This window comes from Sceloporus occidentalis, unplaced genomic scaffold (genome assembly GCF_023333645.1).
Source record: "Sceloporus occidentalis isolate IW3139 unplaced genomic scaffold, rSceOcc1.0.p SCAF_342, whole genome shotgun sequence".
In the NCBI taxonomy this organism is placed as follows: Eukaryota; Metazoa; Chordata; class Lepidosauria; order Squamata; family Phrynosomatidae; genus Sceloporus; species Sceloporus occidentalis.
The window spans coordinates 514,316-534,963 of NW_028317322.1; the positions used below are offsets into that span (position 1 = coordinate 514,316).

Consider the following 20,648-nt stretch of genomic DNA (forward strand, 5'->3'; position numbering starts at 1 on the left):
TTATGGCAGAAATAAAAGGGCGACTAGAGGGGGGCTGGGTGGGGGCCGATCTGCAGGCAAATAATATATGTCTATATGAAGAGTGTATATATTTCACTCACGCTTTTCTTACCCTGTTCGGCCCCCAGGTAAAGCGATGTCCAGCTACACACCGTCGCTGCAGTATGCTGAGGAGACGCAACCTTCTCACCACGTTACTCATTGTGCTCCCGTGGGCGCTCCTCTTCACGCTGTGGCACCAGCATCCGACCACCCGCTACCTCACCCTGCTGAGAAGTAAGTAGGAGATTCATAGACACACTTATCCCAAACGGAGATCTAGAAATTCTTCATTTAGTTTTTGTCGCCTATAGGTCGCTTATAGAAATGCGTTGGTAAGTTCCGTCACATAAACGGGGAGGGGCCAGAGAGTAGCGCCTATTTAAAAGCATTTTGATGACTTGAGGTTATGTATAAAAGCGCTGGGGGTTATATTACTGTATACAGCGCTGGGGGGTTATATTACTGTATACAGCGCTGGGGGTTATTACTGTATACAGGGCTGGGGGTTATATTACTGTATACAGCGCTGGGGGTTATATTACTGTATACAGCGCTGGATTGGTTATATTACTGTATACAGCGCTGGGGGGTTATATTACTGTATACAGCGCTGGGGGGTTATATTACTGTATACAGCGCTGGGGGTTATATTATTGTATACAGCGCTGGGGGTTATATTACTGTATACAGCGCTGGATGGGTTATATTACTGTATACAGCGCTGGGGTTATATTACTGTATACAGCGCTGGATGGGTTATATTACTGTATACAGCGCCGGGGGGGTTATATTACTGTATACAGCGCTGGGGTTATATTACTGTATACAGTGCTGGGGGTTATATTACTGTATACAGCGCTGGGGTTATATTACTGTATACAGCGCTGGGGGTTATATTACTGTATACAGCGCTGGGGTTATATTACTGTATACAGCGCTGGGGGGTTATATTACTGTATACAGCGCTGGGGTTATATTACTGTATACAGCGCTGGGGTTATATTACTGTATACAGGGCTGGGGGTTATATTACTGTATACAGTGCTGGGGGTTATATTACTGTATACAGCGCTGGGGTTATATTACTGTATACAGCGCTGGGGGTTATATTACTGTATACAGCGCTGGGGTTATATTACTGTATACAGGGCTGGGGGTTATATTACTGTATACAGCGCTGGGGGTTATATTACTGTATACAGCGCTGGGGGGGTATATTACTGTATACAGTGCTGGGGGTTATATTACTGTATACAGCGCTGGGGGGGTTATATTACTGTATACAGCGCTGGGGTTATATTACTGTATACAGCGCTGGGGGTTATATTACTGTATACAGCGCTGGGGTTATATTACTGTATACAGTGCTGGGGGGTTATATTACTGTATACAGCGCTGGGGTTATATTACTGTATACAGCGCTGGGGTTATATTACTGTATACAGCGCTGGGAGGGTTATATTACTGTATACAGCGCTGGGGTTATATTACTGTATACAGCGCTGGGAGGGTTATATTACTGTATACAGTGCAGGGGTTATATTACTGTATACAGCGCTGGGGGGTTATATTACTGTATATAGCGCTGGGGGTTATATTACTGTATACAGCGCTGGGGGGGTTATATTACTGTATACAGCGCTGGGGTTATATTACTGTATACAGCGCTGGGGGTTATATTACTGTATACAGCGCTGGGGTTGTTTATTCCCTTTACATCTCCCACACTGTTCCTTTAATAACCAGAATTCAGTAAGTCCAGAGCCTTTGCCAAGTGATTATGTAAGTTCGCTTCTGCTTCATTCAGATTCGGGGACTGTTTATAGCGAAATGCTTTTTTTCCAGCTTCATATAAATGTCTTTGACCTTTTTTATAACATTGAATAAAACGGAGTCATTCTATCTTTCTTAAACCCGATCGTGTATCGTCCCCGCGACGTACGGCATAGACTCTCTTTAATGTACTTCACCCACTGCTGGCGGCCAATTAGATTTCTGATAACTGCTCCTCCACGGCCCCCCGGAGGCAAATCATTAGAAATTCCGCAAAACCGATCCTTCCTTCGCCCCGCATCAAGCACAACGCGCCGTGTCTGCTGTCAATTTATACCTTTTTTTTCCCCGAGAACATCTTTAATTTCAGAGACATTTTAATAGGGTTCTGGGGAAATATCCGCTCGCAGCTGGCGATGGACACGAGACATCGGTATAAAAAAACGGAGAAACAGAGAATCGAGGGAAAAAATCAATCAAATCGAATTAAATTAAGAGGAATCTGCATTATTGTATCGTCAGCAGGTTGAGCACAACAAGAAAACAAAATATGCATTTAAAGGAACAGTAATGCCGACGCCGGGGGGGTGGGCGGCATTTTAAACGTCGCCGATGCCATTATCTACCCACCCCCCATTATCTACCCCGCCCCTTCCCCCCTTTGTACTTACCTTGAAACAGTCCTGCGGCGAGTCTCCCTGCTCGGTCTCGGTGCCGGCTTGTAATGCTGAGCGCCGGAAATTGACGTCACTTCCAGCGCTCAGCATTACAAGCCGGCACCGAGACCGAGCTAGAGGGCTCGCAGAGGAGAGAGAGGGGCGCCGAGCGGGTACTGACAACTTGGTAAGCGAAAACCACTCGGCGCCCCTCTCTCTCTCTTCTCGGCTTTAAAAAAAAAAAAAAAAAAAAGGGCAAAGTGCCGCCCCTTCAAAAGTGCCGCCTGGAGCCGTTGCCCCACTCGGCTCCATTGTCGAGCCGGCCCGGTCTTTAATGCTCCTTCTCAGTTTGTGACATTAACACACAACACAAAGCTGTATTGAGAAAGGATTATTGTCACTACCATGATGTAATATGACATCACAGTGTCCATGACATGCTGTATAATCCATAACTTTAATTATTATGTATCTTTAATGTTTCAGAAGAATCAGGGGACAATTCTACGGCCAAGCCTCTGCTCAATGCCACACAAGCTAAAGAAGAAGGTCCTCAATGTGTCCATCAACACGTCACCCGCGAAACTCCGGTGGTTGTCAGGACGTACGTATATTCCAGACCCCCTCCTTGGTCCCAGGATGTCCCCACGATTTACGTGATCACCCCAACTTACAGCCGGCCTGTCCAGAAAGCCGAGTTGATCCGACTCGCAAACACTTTTCTGCACGTCGTGAACTTGCACTGGATCGTGGTCGAGGACTCCCACCGGAAAACCAAGCTGGTGGCCAATCTTTTGGAGAAGGCAGGACTCAACTTCACGCACCTTAACGCCGAGAGCCCACGCAGCCTCAAAATAGGGCTTTCGAAAACCCCAACCCATACCCCTCGGGGAACCATGCAACGGAACCTTGGGCTGCAATGGCTCCGAGAAAACATCGATCCTTCCAATCCACCCCAAGGGGTTGTATATTTTGCAGACGACGACAACACTTACAGCCTGGAGCTATTTGAAGAGGTAATAGTTTTCCTAAGAGTGACATCTCATTTTCTCGTTTTAGAAGGCTCTTCAGGCTAAAGCATAATAAATATCTTAATTTCCCCGTGTAATTGGCTTTCTATAGCATGTTTAATCACTATTAATGCTGAAATTCCAATTTTAAGCACTGCGGGGAAAAAAATCAATATATATATATATTTTTTTTTTTTTACCCTTTAATTAAATCGTGATTTAATCTTTTTTTACGCATAGTAGGTCAGAGACCTCATTTTACGAAGGCTGCGGTGATTGCGCCGTAAAGGGTTAAGCGGCCCTCGTTAGTACGTTGACAATAGGGGTCCTCCATAAAGTGACCTTCTGAGAAGCGTTTCAAAGACGCCTTCATGGAGATCCTTGAGCTGGATATTTAAGCCTCGGTGAACAAATTGTATTTAAAAAACTGTTATATTTAGAATTCCGGGCCAGAAAAACAAAGAGAGGCACTTAGGGACTGGAATTAATAAGGGCTTCTAATCCGCACGGGGTGGAATTTTATAAATATCTCGTAACCTAAATCATTTAGAATATTCCCTGAACTCAATACCCAGGAAGAATGTTCTGGATTCCTCGTTAACGAGAACACAGAGCCGATGGAATATTAAATAAGTATACATCCCGACAATGATTCATGTCCTCCATTAACGGATCGCGGATTTTCGGTGTTTACTCCTTAAAGCAGGGATTATTTATCAAAACCTCCAGCCCGTGGAATGGCTTTCATGACTTTCATTGTATTTGAATAGAATATTGTGCTGAAAATATCGCCATTTTTCTTAAAAGGTGCTGTTCCACTTAAGTGGGCTAATAAACCTTAGAAGATCTGCGTGAAGGTTTAACCTCTTAAGGACAATGGGCGGTCCCTAAACCCGTCGAAAACAATCGGGCTTTGTCATTAAGGGGTTAATCAAGTAAACAGCTTAAATTATTGCGAGTTGACAAAAAAAAAAATTAAATTTTGCAGCAGCGAACCACCAGGTGTTGGGAAAAAAAGTGCAACTCGTAAATCCTTCCTACTCCCCCAGGTGTGCGGAGGATGAGTTTGAGCAAAGCACTCTTTGGATGCTATGAGGGTGGCCACTTAGGACCTTCCAATGATGACGGATTTTTTTGAAGCACAAATTAGACATTGCGTGTCAAGTTAAAATATTGAATTCCATTGGGATAAGAATGTTACAGGGTCACCGTACCCAAGGCTGGGTCCCCCTGTTTGAGGGCTGAGGAATCACCAGTCAGTCCCTCATACGGATCGCACTCAGCTATCCACGGATCATCCAGACCACCATTCGTAGCAAACCAAGAAGAACTCTTTTATTTACAAACACACAGAACTTATATACAATCTCAATGCAATGTGCACCGAACCCAACCCCCAATCCCATCACTCCCATCCCATCACAAATCCCGTCAGTATACAGGGGATGTAGCAGGTGAGGGGATTACAGAATACAATGGGTTCCCCCACCTGTGTTATCCCCCCTGTAGTGCGGGTGCCGTCTGGGCAGACAGGGCTGTGTTGGCTGATTAAGAGCCCCAGCCAGATTATAGGATCGTCTCTTTGAAGGCTGGGGCTGAATCCACATCAGTCTCTGGGCCGGTTACACAATAAACACAATATAATATATTACCGGGTCACGGTATACAGAACCGGACACAAAAGTGCTCCGTGACCCGGCTAAACTTCATATGACACATGAGCCAGCTAGCCTGGCCCTGTCACAGATCTCCCCCTTGACCAACGGTCCGGCAGACCAGACAGATCCACACGGGTCTGCTGCAGGCTGTCCGAGTGGACAAAGTTCAAAGGTGCAGGCCTTAGTTCATGGCCCCCTTTGTCAGAATCATCCATTGAAGGTGGGCCAGGGCCCTGGTTGCCCAAAAGGATAGTCAGTAGTCCTCTTTGAATTGGAGGACGGTCCCAGCTCAGCCGGGGGCACATGGCTATCCCCCTCACCGGGGTAACAGGGGCACGTGGAGACTCTTGCTCCCTAGTCTTGGGAACTGAGTCTGGGGCAGCTGCCAGGCCAGGGCGGTTGCATGGAAGGAAAGCCCTGCTGATCGGGCCGGGGGCACTCGGGGAACCAGGGAAACACGTAGAGGTAGTAAGCGAGGCCTCTACCGGGACACTGGAGTGACCTAGGGGACACTCTGGGACAGGAACAGGTGCCCTTACAGGGTTATTGGGCGAGCTAAGCAGCTCTGCGGGGTACTCAGGGGACCCAGGGGAATACTCCGGGGCAGGGACAGGTGCCAATACTGGACCACCGGGAGGGTTAAGCAGACCCTCGATCTTCCTCTCTGGGATAGGTGCCTCTGCCTGGGCACGGGGAGAGTCAGAGGAACACTCTGGGACAGTGACCTGGGCTTCTACCAGGACACTTCGGGAACCAGGGATCACTTCGGAGAACACAGGGATAGGAACCAGGGCCTGCACCAGGCTACTGAGAGGACCCAGGGAACTCGGCAGCCCCTCTGGCGTCCTCGCTAGGTTAGGGAACGGTGCCTCTACCGGGTCACCAGGGACTTCATAGGGAACCTCTGGGGCAGTGACCCGGGCTTCTTCCAGGACACTCAGGAAATCAGGGGGACAGTCTGGGGCACTGGCTTCTACGGGCATAGCTAGGGGTTTGGTGAGGGGGATTGTGCCACTTACTCGGGAGGTGGGGACAGTCATCTCTTCTGCCGGGGTAGAGCAGCCAGGGTTGTTGGTGAGGACTCGGGTCTGAGCTTTTGGCTTCCTCCTCCGCTTCTTCTTGCTGGCGAGGACCTCGGTTCTTCTCGCCAGGGCAGGGGCCGCGGAGTAGGTGAAGAGGACCTCGGTCCCACTCCCACAAGTTGTAGTACCATGCTCCCAGTCTCCTTGTAACTCCTGAAGCTCCACTCTCCGCAGCAATTCTTTATAGTCCCTCTCGAGTTGCCATTCCTCTTGGACCAGGCAATCCATAACAGCCTCCAGCTCGGGGGGAATAGCATAAACCAGGACTTCTGCACGGTTGTCCCAGATTGTATCCCTGCGGTACTGGCAGGGGCTTCCGAAGGACGAGTCAAATTGGAAGGCATCATATATCAGTCCTGGGTCGACGGGGCTATACAGCATCAGAGGGTCGCTGTGGTCTTCACCTGCTAACTGCTGGGAGAATCCCTGGTAGCGGCTCTGGAGGTCGAGCTCTGCATATATGAGACCCCTCAATTCGTCTTCCCACTCCGGCAACCGGTTCTCCCCCAGGAGTGGAACTCGTATATCCCACATTGTCCAGTACTGTGCCCAGTACGTTTCAAAGTGGGGATGGGAGAAATCATCCCTCCAGTCTGCAGGCGCAGACTCTAACTGCCATTGCTGGTGTTCCAGCTCACACACCTCGGCTGTAACCCGGTCTGTCTCATCCTCTGGTTCTCGGAAGGGTTGGATATCCTGGTATGATATTTTGGGGGTCTGTTCCCCTAGTCTGGGAGATACAGACCCACTCTGGCTCAGTTCCTGGTGACACATTTTAATCACCGCCATCACTTGCTCCGATGTAGCCCCTCCTGGGTACAGGGATAAGTGCCATAGAATGTTCTTTTGTAGAGCACTCAGTCCGAGGCTCTCCTCTGGGGCATCCTGGTGCCGGTCCATCTCTCTGCAGTCCGCAATCAGAGTAGCCTTTCCTTTGCTACAAACCTCCAGGAGCTCTCTTGGTGTCTCTCGTCTGCAATCCCAGTTGGTGGTTTGGATTTCACCCAAGTCGTGGGATTCATCCCACCGCTGCCACCAATGTTACAGGGTCACCGTACCCAAGGCTGGGTCCCCCTGTTTGAGGGCTGAGGAATCACCAGTCAGTCCCTCATACGGATAGCACTCAGCTATCCACGGATCATCCAGACCACCATTCGTAGCAAACCAAGAAGAACTCTCTTTATTACAAACACACAGAACTTTATACAATCTCAATGCAATGTGCACCGAACCCAACCCCCAATCCCATCAGCCACATCCCATCACAAATCCCATCAGTATACAGGGGATGTATCAGGTGAGGGGATTACAGAATACAATGGGTTCCCCCACCTGTGTTATCCCCCCTGTAGTGCGGGTGCCGTCTGGGCAGACAGGGCTGTGTTGGCTGATTAAGAGCCCCAGCCAGATTATAGGATCGTCTCTTTGAAGGCTGGGGCTAAATCCACAACAGTCTCTGGGCCGGTTACACAATAAACACAATATAATATATTACCGGGTCACGGTATACGGAACCGGACACAAAAGCGCTCCGTGACCCGGCTAAACTTCATATGACATATGAGCCAGCTAGCCTGGCCCTGTCACAATAGGTTATTGTTTATTTTTGCCTGTTGCCCCAATAAATAGAATGCAATGTAATGAGGACTGGAAGCCCAGCTTTACATAACTTCTCAGGCGGTCCGGTGGGGCATTTACCTAAATTAGCCCCCAGTCACCAAACTATCCGTGGTCGGCGTCTCCAGAAAGACGGCTTCCCAGTCCGCCGTGTCTTAAAGAGCAGCGCCATTAATGAAGTCCATGGAGGCTGCGCTGACTCGGCACGGCTTCCATAACGTAAACGGGCCGGTTGGGGAGATCTCTCTTGTAACCGGCACATTGTGTTGCGGGACAGAGGCCGATCTCCCCCCTCCTGGTTTTGTGACCCCCCCGGGACCTTCTTAGGCCAGGACACGTCACTGAGGACGTCACCACAACGTTGTTTGTCCGTAAAGAGCTTGGTGTTCTAACTGGAACCCCAACAGGATAATTATTGAAAACAATCATCCCAATGATATCCAGACAGTACTCGGTTACATCTGGGATCGTTGGAACAAAGGAAAGCCCACCCGAGTGGAAAGTCTTTTGAGCCGTCAAAACTCTTAGAATGTTGGAGATTCTCTGAAAATGGTGGACTTCATCAAAACGGGGCTGAGTTATCCTAAATTAGGAAGAGTTTGGGTTGAGACAAAACCGTTTGTGAATAAATCTCAATACTGTACCAATCAAACTCCACCTTACTGAGTGCTTTGTGGACAAATCTCACCTATCTCCAGATCCCACCCATTAGTGTCCAGGCAGACCCACGGCTATCTTCTTCTCTTCTCATTGATGGATTGTTGTCACCAGCCTCTTGCTTTTGCTGTTAATCCTTTTTGTTTCTTCTAGTAGTTTCCATCGCTCATGTTTTCGCTTTCAAGTTTCTATCTGACCCCTCAGTTTTTTTTATTTCCGTTGACTGTTTTTTTTATTCTTTCTATTATTTTTTTGTAGATTTTCTTTGCTCCTTGCTTTGCCCGGGAGTTTACAACTGTTACAGGGTCACCGTACCCAAGGCTGGGTCCCCCTGTTTGAGGGCTGAGGAATCACCAGTCAGTCCCTCATACAGATAGCACTCAGCTATCCACGGATCATCCAGACCACCATTCGTAGTAAACCAAGAAGAACTCTCTTTATTACAAACACACAGAACTTTATACAATCTCAATGCAATGTGTACCGAACCCAACCCCCAATCCCATCAGCCACATCCCATCACAAATCCCATCAGTATACAGGGGATGTATCAGGTGAGGGGATTACAGAATACAATGGGTTCCCCCACCTGTGTTATCCCCCCTGTAGTGCGGGTGCCGTCTGGGCAGACAGGGCTGTGTTGGCTGATTAAGAGCCCCAGCCAGATTATAGGATCGTCTCTTTGAAGGCTGGAGCTGAAGCCACATCAGTCTCTGGGCCGGTTACACAATAAACACAATATAATATATTACCGGGTCACGGGATACGGAACCGGACACAAAAGTGCTCCGTGACCCGGCTAAACTTCATATGACACATGAGCCAGCTAGCCTGGCCCTGTCACAACAACTTAGCTTCCTATTGCTGGTCAACTATACTTCTTGCCCAAAACTCTGTTTTCTGCTGACTTAGCTTTTTCTTAGCCACATGCATTCACACACGCAATCTTTCACTCATTCACTATTATCTTTTTTAACGTGTATTAAGCTCAGTATTCAGATTTTGGACAGGTTGTACAATACAAGACCTTACATGTCAACCTTCACCGTTTACCTTCTCTGTTCCTACTTCCTACTACCGAATATTTTGTTTGATGAATTACTATCGCATATTCTTACACAGATGCGGTACACAAGAACAGTGTCCGTGTGGCCGGTGGCCTTCGTGGGAGGTTTGCGATACGAGTCCCCAAAGGTCAGTCCAGGCGGGAGAGTTGTTGGCTGGAAGACGGTTTTCGACCCTAATCGGCCATTTGCCATCGACATGGCGGGATTCGCTATAAGCCTTCGACTGATCCTTGAAAGGCCTTACGCCAACTTCAAGCTGGAAGGGGTGAAAGGCGGTTACCAGGAAACCAGCTTACTCAAAGATCTGGTCTCCATCGATGGACTGGAGCCCAAAGCAGCAAATTGCACTAAGGTAAGGTTTTCAAATAAAACCGTAGAGCTTCCTTGGTGAAAGAGGAAGTCCCGTGGAAAAGCAAAATTCTAGCTAAACCCCCCAGTGCTGTATATAGTAATAAATAACCCCAGCTCTGTATGCAGTAATAACCCCCCCAGTGCTGTATACAGTAATACCCCCCAGCACTGTATATAGTAATAAATAACCCCAGCTCTGTATGCAGTAATAACCCCCCAGCGCTGTATACAGTAATATAACCCCCCAGCCCTGTATACAGTAATATAACCCCCAGCGCTGTATACAGTAATATAACCCCCCAGCGCTGTATACAGTGATATAACCCCCAGCACTGTATACAGTAATATAACCCCCAGCGCTGTATACAGTAATATAACCCCCGGCACTGTATACAGTAATATAACCCCCAGCGCTGTATACAGTAATATAACCCCCAGCGCTGTATACAGTAATATAACCCCCAGCGCTGTATACAGTAATATAACCCCCAGCGCTGTATACAGTGATATAACGCCCAGCGCTGTATACAGTAATATAACCCCCCCAGCGCTGTATACAGTAATATAACCCCCCAGCCCTGTATACAGTAATATAACCCCCAGCGCTGTATACAGTAATATAACCCCCAGCACTGTATACAGTAATATAACCCCCAGCTCTGTATACAGTAATATAACCCCCGGCACTGTATACAGTAATATAACCCCCAGCGCTGTATACAGTAATATAACCCCCAGCGCTGTATACAGTAATATAACCCCCCAGCCCTGTATACAGTAATATAACCCCCAGCGCTGTATACAGTAATATAACCCCCCAGCGCTGTATACAGTGATATAACCCCAGCACTGTATATAGTAATATAACCCCCAGCGCTGTATACAGTAATATAACCCCCAGCGCTGTATACAGTAATATAACCCTCAGCTCTGTATACAGTAATATAACCCCCAGCACTGTATATAGTAATAAATAACCCCAGCTCTGTATGCAGTAATAACCCCCCAGCGCTGTATACAGTAATATAACCCCCCAGCACTGTATACAGTAATATAACCCCCCAGCGCTGTATACAGTAATATAACCCCCAGCGCTGTATACAGTAATAACCCCCAGCGCTGTATACAGTAATATAACCCCCCCGGCGCTGTATACAGTAATATAACCCCCGGCACTGTATACAGTAATAACCCCCAAGCGTTGTATACAATAATAAGCCCCCAGCGCTGTATACAGTAATATAACCCCCCAGCCCTGTATACAGTAATATACCCTCAGCTCTGTATACAGTAATATAACCCCCAGCGCTGTATACAGTAACAACCCCCAGCACTGTATATAGTAATAAATAACCCCAGCTCTGTATGCAGTAATAACCCCCCAGCGCTGTATACAGTAATATAACCCCCAGCACTGTATATAGTAATAAATAACCCCAGCTCTGTATACAGTAATATAACCCCCGGCACTGTATACAGTAATATAACTCCCAGCGCTGTATACAGTAATATAACCCCCAGCGCTGTATACAGTAATATAACCCCCCAGCGCTCTATACAGTAATATAACCCCCCAGCGCTGTATACAGTAACCCCCAGCGCTGTATACAGTAATAACCCCCAGCGCTGTATACAGTAATAACCCCCCAGCGCTGTATACAGTAATATAACCCCCAGCGCTGTATACAGTAATATAACCCCCCAGCACTGTATACAGTAATATAACCCCCCAGCGCTGTATACAGTAATATAACCCCCAGCACTGTATACAGTAACAACCCCCAGCACTGTATATAGTAATAAATAACCCCAGCTCTGTATGCAGTAATAACCCCCCAGCGCTGTATACAGTAATATAACCCCCCCAGTGCTGTATACAGTAATATAACCCCCCCAGCGCTGTATACAGTAATATAACCCCTCAGCGCTGTATACAGTAATATAACCCCCCAGCGCTGTATACAGTAATATAACCCCCAGCGCTGTATACAGTAATATAACCCCAGCACTATATACAGTAATATAACCCCCAGCGCTGTATACAGTAATATAACCCCCAGCGCTGTATACATTAATAACCCCCAAGTGCCATTACTAACACCGCCATTGTTGTCAGGCATGTTATATTTCTCTCAAACACCACACTGAGCTGATGCTTTATGGCAATGCTAATGAAGTTTGTTTCTCCATAGACTTTCATGAGTCAGAGAGTCTGGCTGGTGATTAAGACTGAGCCATTCTATAGTTCCCCACAAGCAGTATGATAAGGAGCCGGGGTGTTTGTCTAGTAGATTGGGCTCAGATAACAGAGCGAGCATTTTCAACAGTGCATTAAATATGTTTAGAAATGTCTAAAGATTTGTAGATGTATTTTTGTTGTTGTGTAGAATGTCCGTGTTAAATGTATCCGTTGAAGTTGTGTTAATGATTCGCATCACCGTTCACTTAGTTATTTTCTATTGATTTTTATGTAGCTGTTTTAGCGTTTGGAATCTATAAACCCGAACTGTTAAATATTTTCCATTCAATATTTTTTTTCTATAAAAAGCAAAGTTTCTCATCATTTTAGGTGCAAAATCACAAAAAGGAAACAAACACCCCGCTCTCTCATCTCCTTCACCCTGATGAAATATTATTTAGCGTACGTAATTGAAAAAGGAAGGGTCTCTCCATAAACAGAGAAACTGATTATATTCAGATACAGAATCGCTTCTGATTTAAATGACCGTAAACTTAGCTGTGAAATTACAATAATTTGTCGCTTAAACTAGGGGTTAAAAAGCCTTGCCAGCAGGGATCAGAGATTATTATGTCACAGCCCCCCCCCCCAATTATATAACCCCCACCATATAATGCTATATAAATATGTTTATTTTTTAAACTTTTTTTAAATTCCTGATCACAACACCCATCACGCTCAGCCAGAATATTGATGCGAGTGATGGGAGTTATACTCTTGAACAGCGGGCGCACCAGCAGCGGAAAAAAGGGCTCAATACTTGCTAACGTGTGTATCTTGTCCCAAGAGCTTGTCCGTTTAGCACGACTATGCAATTTAACCCTTCTTTATGTGACAACCCTGCCATAGCGTGACCTTGGGCTGCACATGCAATCACCTATTGGATATCGTTACAAGGGGGGGGGGGGGGGGCACGGGCTAGGAAAAAGGGAAAAAAGGGTTAAATATGCTTTTAATAGAACAGAAATTGTGTGTTTTTAAAATGATTACATTCTTCTTCTTCTCAGTTACAAAAATAGCTATAAATGGGTCACAAAACAAAATTGTCCCTTGACCAATTAAAATACAGAGAATTAGCCTTCCGCATTTATGTAATTATTTCACTGGGGGGTTTTTTTGTGGAATAACCAGAATTTTCGTTATGTATTTGAATTCACATATAAAATAATGAATGCGTAGTTTAGTGGTTTTGTAACAATAGGGTATTAAAAATGATTAATCGTATAAAACCAGCAATGGATAAATAATCTGGGCAGAGCCTCGGGTTATTACATTTTATCAAGAATCAAATTTATCTAATTAAATAAAAAAAATAAAAAACAAAAAAGGCAGCCAAACTCTGAAAGCCGCTTCGGACTGTCAATTAGTGAAAAAGTACTGGATAGGAACGAAACAGAAATTAATTGCAGATTTTTTTGTATTTTTTGTATTTTTTTAGAAGCATTTGGATACTGTCATTAATCTGCAGAAATGGTAACATGTTTGGCATTTCATGGATTAAAAATTAGGACCATCTGTCACTACAGTTGGCATTTTTAGCATTTTGAACAATTTAGATGATTTTAATATTAGTTTTTTTCTTATAATTAAAAGGAATCGTTATAGCCCAAAAATTAAGTCGGTCCATTTAAAGCCGCTATGATGTCACCAGCACAAAGTACAAACCGCAGAACACTGAATATTAGAATTATTGTCCCCCAAATATTTTTATTATATTGTGCCCACAATAGTTCGCCTACATCCCAAAATTTGAAATGACCAAATATGGAAAAAAAAATTTAGGGGGTGTCGTTAGAGGCGTGGCTGCGGGCTTTATTGAGACTTTTTAGATGACTTTGTGACTTATTGATAGATATTTTTAATTTATAAACCCATTTCCGGCTGTTTCTATACACATTATCAGGGCTTTTATGGCTGTAGAACCCTGCGATATCCTCATACCCAAACATTCTGACCTCCTAGAAAAGAGGGGGCATCGGGGGTTGGGAAGAGGACATCAGGCATGTGAGTCAAAAAAGAGGGACTGTCCTTCCTGAAGAAGGACACTTGGGATGCATGAATTTGTTCTGTTTTACCGTGAAAATGAATTCAGAAATTCTTCCTTGTCTCTAAAATTATTTATTGAAAAAGAGCAGGTGTGGCAATTTGAACCGGGGCTTATAAGTGGTGGATACAAATTGCATGAATCAGTTAGTTATTGATCTCACATTCAATTTTTATGCCCTTTTAAAAATCACATGACACAGTCCCCTGATTTTTTTTGCAGATTTTGGTTTGGCACACAAGAACGGAGAGACCGACGCTTGTTAATGAAGGAAAACGAGGATTCACGGACCCCGACATTGAAGTCTAGCCATAATGCCCCTCATCCATCGTAAGTGATCATTTAATCATTACAATCAGTTATTTTTTTATTAAAAACTAGGGATAATCCTTGTAAAAAATTGGCCACGGGGGGTTTTTGGAAAAAAATATCCCAATCATGAGTCAAAATTCCATTGACGGTAATGGAACTCAACTGAAATAATGAAAGTTGAGCTGAATGTTCTCCTCTCCTAAATAAAAAGGTTCCTCTGTGTTGAAATGTATTTAGAGGAACACCAAAGGGGGGGAGAAATAAAATGAGAGAAGCCTACATCACATGGAGTGCAACCAAAACTAGTGATCAAGTGTCAAGTGGACCACTTCAGTTGAGTGGAATATTCTCATCTCCTAAATAGAAAGATCCCCCTATGGTGAAATGTATTTAGAGGAAAATTAAAGGAGAGATGAAAAAAAAAAAGGAGAGAAGCCTACATCACATGGGGGTGCAGCCACAGCTAGTGCCAGGTGGACCTCTTGAGGATCTACTGCCAGGTGGACCTCTTGAGATCTTCCAACTCCTGCTTCTTCTTGCCAACATGGCATTAATAACTCAGGTTTGCCAAATTTTTGATGCTATTACCAACACCTTGAGTTTTTGTATACAGTTTCCAGAGGGGCTAAATCTGATTTATGCTAATGGTGGTCCCTCTGCTAGGCCACAAGGGGTTCTTGACCTAGAAAGACCCAATCGGGTGCATAGGATGAGACCAACAGAAGCAGGCAAAAAGTTGAGAACATCCTTCCCCATGCTGCCCAGTTCCAAAGCACTTCAGTAGACTATTTTACCAAATTTTAAGACATTAAAGAATAATAATGTTTTTTATATTTTTTTATATTTATTTTTATATTTTATTTCTAGGTCAGAACAACAAGAACTATACACACTATGTACATAGAGATGAGAGGGACAAAGAAAGTTTGAAGCCACATCTTCCGGATGCAGCTACAGATCCGTGGACCTTCGCAGTGTTCATGGTTGAAACTTTTTATTGAGGAATTACGAAACTTTGGCTTGAATTTGTACTTTTTTTTTTTTCTCTGAAGTTAGAGAGAACACAACGCTGATTTATTTATCATTAGGAGAAAAGAAAAAGTCTCGACTGGGAGAAGGAACGTAGAAGAAGAGGAGCTTGTGTTGGATCCCTTGATTAAAAAAAACATATGTTGAAGCTTCTTGAGACATATGTGTCAGCGTACCAAAGCTAATTAGAATGTTCTCGCGGCTCAGCGTTCTGTCAATCGCACGGCGCTTGTTAATCAAGTTTACATAGGACTGATACGTTTTCTAGACAGAAGGACTTGGGTCCCATCTGACGTAACAGATTTTGCTGACATTAATTAAAAACGGAACAAACAGAACCTAGTTATTAACTTATTCTCATGAACGTGAAAGTAACCTCATTATCAGAGTCTTCCCACTGTCGAGTTCTAAATCGCACAATGGCAGACGTCCTACGAGGACCCCCGGAAGACAGCCGGAGACCCGACGACAGCCAACAAATCGGGGCAGGTGTGAATGGGAAATGATTCTATCTGAGAGTGACATAATCCAGGGGAACGCACTAAAAATACATGGATGGATCTCTAATGGATCTAACGGCTTATTTTGGGTTGTGCTACTTTTCCACAAGGGTGGGTATAGGATAAAGGTGGGCTTCTTGATCGAGACGTCAAGGTTTTTTTCTTATGGTCGTACAGATAAAACCTGGACCGCTGGTGGCTCCCAGTGAAAAGCTTGAGAAACACTGCGCTACTCATTACAGGGGTGAAGAAGACCACCAAAGAGCAGTTCTGGGGGCAAATTTCTAAGTGTGGCTCCTGGGGGCCAATTGGTCCACTTCAGAGCAAGATCTCGCATAGGCCATCAGCTTATTTTTTTCGTATTCTTCATCTTGATAAGAAAAATGGAAATAGCCATATAAGCTCAAGAGAGAACTTTATCTTTAGTCAAAATTGATACCTTTTATTGGGCCGTCGTAGGACAAAAAAGATTAATATAAGCATTCCGGACCTTAGGGGTCTCTTCTTCATTAGCACTTTTTGACATAGCTTGAATTTTTTTGATTTACGTGCGTGCGCAATATTTGTAAATAATGGAAATTTTTTTTCTGGCTATAAAAAAAAAAGGGAAAGAAAAAACATTTAAAAAGTCTGGTTTCATTCTATATTTCTGATGATTTATTACATATTTAATTCTTGTATTATTATTAAACTGGATCTGCAGCTTCCCCCAAATGTTATATCTTGCCCGCAAAATAAATCTATGTTGACGATTCCAGATTTTTTTTAAAAATAAAAACAATACATTCGTATCAGAAAATCACCAGCTGCACAACCCATGGGAGCAGCAATAATAAATTCCTGTTCTCGGGATCTGAATGATTTCGCCCGGAGACTCCACGTAAAGCGCTGCTTCTCCAGGTCTCCGGGTCAGATCCTGAAACCCCCGGATCGTGGGAGTGGCCGTTAGACACGCCCCGCCCATAACCAGTTCACACCCCCCATACGATTATAAATTGATTGGGGCCCACCAACATTGCTAGCCACGCCCATTGATGACATTGGCTCCACCCACTAACGCCATCGACATACCCTGAGAGGGAGGGCGCCAGGACCAGACTGGGGGTGACGCCATGTGCAGGGTCAGTAGATATGAATCACTGCGGGCCGCTGGCCAACAGGGCAGCCGGCCAGCGTGCCAAAGTTCTGCCACGCAGTTACACAGATTAAAAAATAAAAAGGCACAAAAAAGGAAGTTCAAATAAATGAATTCTATGATGCCAAGAGCTGCATTGCGTACGTTCCCATGGATGTGTTTAACCTTCAAAATGTATTGTCTATTTTCTGGTATTTCAACTAATTTCGTATCTGAATCAACTTTGGAGGGTCTTCATATTACCCCCCACACACGCACACACGCACGCACGCACACAGGTACACGCGCACACACACCACCTTCCAGCATGCCGGTCAAAAGTTAACAGAAAAATCAGAATATAAAAAGTTTATTACCAGTTATTGCAATCACGCTGTATAAATCATCTATTATTTATTGTACGTTAAATTCTGTCACCATAATAATAAAAAATAAAAAAATTCAACATAATTACATAATTACGTGTATCACGTGGGTGTTTTTTAAATTTTATTAATTATTATTATTATTGTTGTATGATTAAGATTACTGAGGGATATCTGTTTTGCTTACATCTGAAAATCACATCCTATTATTTCCCTTTCAGTAAAATTCTAGTTAAAAATCGGTGTTCTATATTTTTTATACATTTTATGAATTTAATGTAGAAGGTCGCCATGTAGAGCCTGGCGCTGGCTTGGAGATCTCCGTATCTAAGAGGTTGTCACAAAGACCTCTATGGAGTTACATCTGAACAAGAACTATTTCGGTGCAAAGATTCAAAAGGTGGTCTTATCGCCATAGAAACCAATGGAATGTTTCTGCTGATTGGACATGAATGAAGGGTAAATAAACCCCAGTGGTTTGTCAATAAACCCCTTGGGGTCATTGTAATCTCAGATGACACCCAACGGATTTATCAAAATAGTAAGATTTAAAGCAAGAGGGGCCGCTATGCATGTTTTGCTTAAAGGGACAGTCTTTGTAATGACTTCAATATGCATTCTTCCACCAGTAAGACAAATTACTTACCCAAGGGGAAGCTGCAGCTCCAGAGCTGCACTGCAACATCCTCTCCATGGTCCCATTTCCATGCCACTGATTGGCTGCTTAAAGAAGGTCATCAGAGGCAGGAAAATGCACCCAATGCAATCATCGAGAGCGCTCTAAGTATAAGTGCCTGTAAGGGTCTCGTTAGACCTCTCCTGCAGCCCTCGCAGAGCCAGCGCTGCAGCTGACCACCACCGAGTACCCGCGTGAGTAGAGGCAGCAGGAAATGTTTTTGGCCAAACACAACTCCTTCAAGCCAAGTAAGCGGGGGATGGGTAAAGAGGCAAGTGGGACCAAATGAGAATTTAAAGGGACCACACATATCATCTCTAGATCACCTGTAAGTCATGTTATGTTATATACTACTTATTATGTTCTGTCTATCCACTGTACTGCGCTACGGAATATGATGGCACTATATGAAACAATATATAATAATAATAATAATAATAATAATGATTATAGAGCATATGATGGCTGGAGTCCGCTACCCCTGGTCCTAAAATGATACCGTTGCGGAATTGAACGGCTCTTTATAAATAAATAATAATGAGATGGGGTCGTGGCGGCAGAATGATTCAGAAGCGAGGAATCGGCTCCGATTAAACAAAAAATCTAATTATTTTTTCATTCATATGCAAAATTCATTGTTTTCGGCGTCTCTTCTGGGTTTATTCCCCGCATTAAAAGTCTCCTCTTTCAAGGTATCGTCGCGTCTTCTAATATCAACCAAGAAACCGAAGCAAATCTAATTATCTTTTTTTTTTTTATCACAACCGCTACATTTTTCACAATTTTTAGACACATTGTCAAACCTTCTGGAACTTGGCAGGAAAAATAAATAGGATGAAGACACGGTGACTCATTCTGGAAATGATCTTTCCCCGTTTCATAGACGGGTTAACATTTAACATTCCTGCTGTCGTATGTCTATCCCATGCGTGTTTAAATCCCCTCGCTGTATCACCCTCTACCACTTCTGCTGGGAGGCTGTTCCACTTATCTACCCCCCTCCGGTAAAAGTAAAACCCCCTCATGTTAGAACAAGAGGCCAAAATCTAAAACTAGAGGGTCACAGGCTTAAGAGGGAATGTAAAAGAATAAATGAGAATGAGAGGGTGGTAGATGAGAGGAACAGCCTCCCAGCAGAGGTGGTAGAGTGTTTCTCACCTGTACATTATCATTGCAGCAATCCTCTTGTGTAACAGGTGTCTCTTGTTTTAAGCATCAACCCACTCACAATGCCGCTGGCAGCATGGAAATAGTGAATGTTCCCAGCCATGGGTAGATCATTCCAAACATACACGCCACATTCATCCGCATCGATAACAACACTATCAAAATATACTATATATATAAAATATACCGGACATATACCAGAAATATACCGGATATATACTAATACATTAAAGGTGCTGTCCAACCTGCTCTTTTAGTGTTAAATAATTCTTTAAAGGCGTAAAATGTTGTCTCTTGCATACTTTATCAGGGAATGCATAACTGTCATGTGACAAAAAGGCGGACGCTGATAGGTCATTGCCAAAAAAAAAAAAGTATGATTTATGGGATGAAAGCTTTAGAGAAAATAATACAATAACAGATATTCTACGGTTTATTAGCTTTAAGTGCAAGAGGGTTCAATGTCTGTTTGTGGAGTGAAAATACATGATATTTAATAAAAAAAATCTAATTAAAACAATTCCAGATCTAGAATTCTGGTGAGCAGCTGTATCGTGTGACTGTTTGCCTGTCCGGCTGTCTTTCTGCACACATTTCTTCTGTCTTTCCATGCGATGGGCCAGCCCTGTCTCCTTTTATCTATTTATCGTCTTCAGTGCTCTCTTTTTCCTCTGTAAGCCCTTGTGTCTCTCTTTAAGCAGATCAAAGAGAGGAAGCGAGACCTTCCAGCCGTGCGTTCCACAATTCTCACAGCTGAACGCAGTTATATGGACGGGATCCATTGCCTCGAAACCTACTACATCTTCACCCTCTAAGATCAGTTAAGTCATATATTTGGGTAAATCTCAGTTTTTTTAGGGTTTTGCCCCAATTTTAGCATGAATGGGCAGATACGTAGTATCAGATCTGGAGCCGACTCCTTCACATTTTACTCTGATTTAATGATATTCGGGCGTACCAAATGGTGCTTTTCTCACTGCTATATCACAAACTAAACCCCTGCTTGAACACAGGTGATTTCCCAGAACATCTTTACCTCCTGACCCGTTAGCAAAGTCACCGGAATCAATGCTTTCCAGGGGCTGACTGCGGGCTTGGTGACAATCTGGTGCCACCTTGTGGATTGAATAAAATGAGATCACAAATACACTAAAATGTAGCGCCCTGGGGGGATTCAGAACTAAAATAAAGAAAAAAACTTTTATTTTTGGGGATTTTTTTTCTTTTTAATACTTTGGACTAGTTTTTTAGTAGGTGTTTTTCCATTT

At 44.2% G+C, this 20,648-nt stretch overlaps 1 protein-coding gene across 1 annotated transcript; it reads left to right on the top strand.

Moving 5' to 3' along the window:
• The first annotated feature begins 164 nt into the window (after positions 1-164).
• Positions 165-14,505, top strand: LOC149274278 (galactosylgalactosylxylosylprotein 3-beta-glucuronosyltransferase 1-like). Its single transcript, XM_089505688.1, has 4 exons — positions 165-276; positions 2,958-3,487; positions 9,618-9,914; positions 14,419-14,505. Exons 1-4 carry the CDS (start codon positions 165-167, stop codon positions 14,503-14,505), a joined length of 1,026 nt encoding a protein of 341 aa, XP_089361814.1.
• The last annotated feature ends 6,143 nt before the right edge of the window (positions 14,506-20,648 follow it).

Coding starts and splice junctions, on each gene's coding strand:
- LOC149274278 (XM_089505688.1), top strand. CDS start 165: ATGCTGAGGAGACGCAACCTTCTCACCACGTTACTCATTGTGCTCCCG. Junction 277..2,957: donor CTACCTCACCCTGCTGAGAA/GTAAGTAGGAGA, acceptor TTAATGTTTCAG/AAGAATCAGGGGACAATTCT. Junction 3,488..9,617: donor GCCTGGAGCTATTTGAAGAG/GTAATAGTTTTC, acceptor ATTCTTACACAG/ATGCGGTACACAAGAACAGT.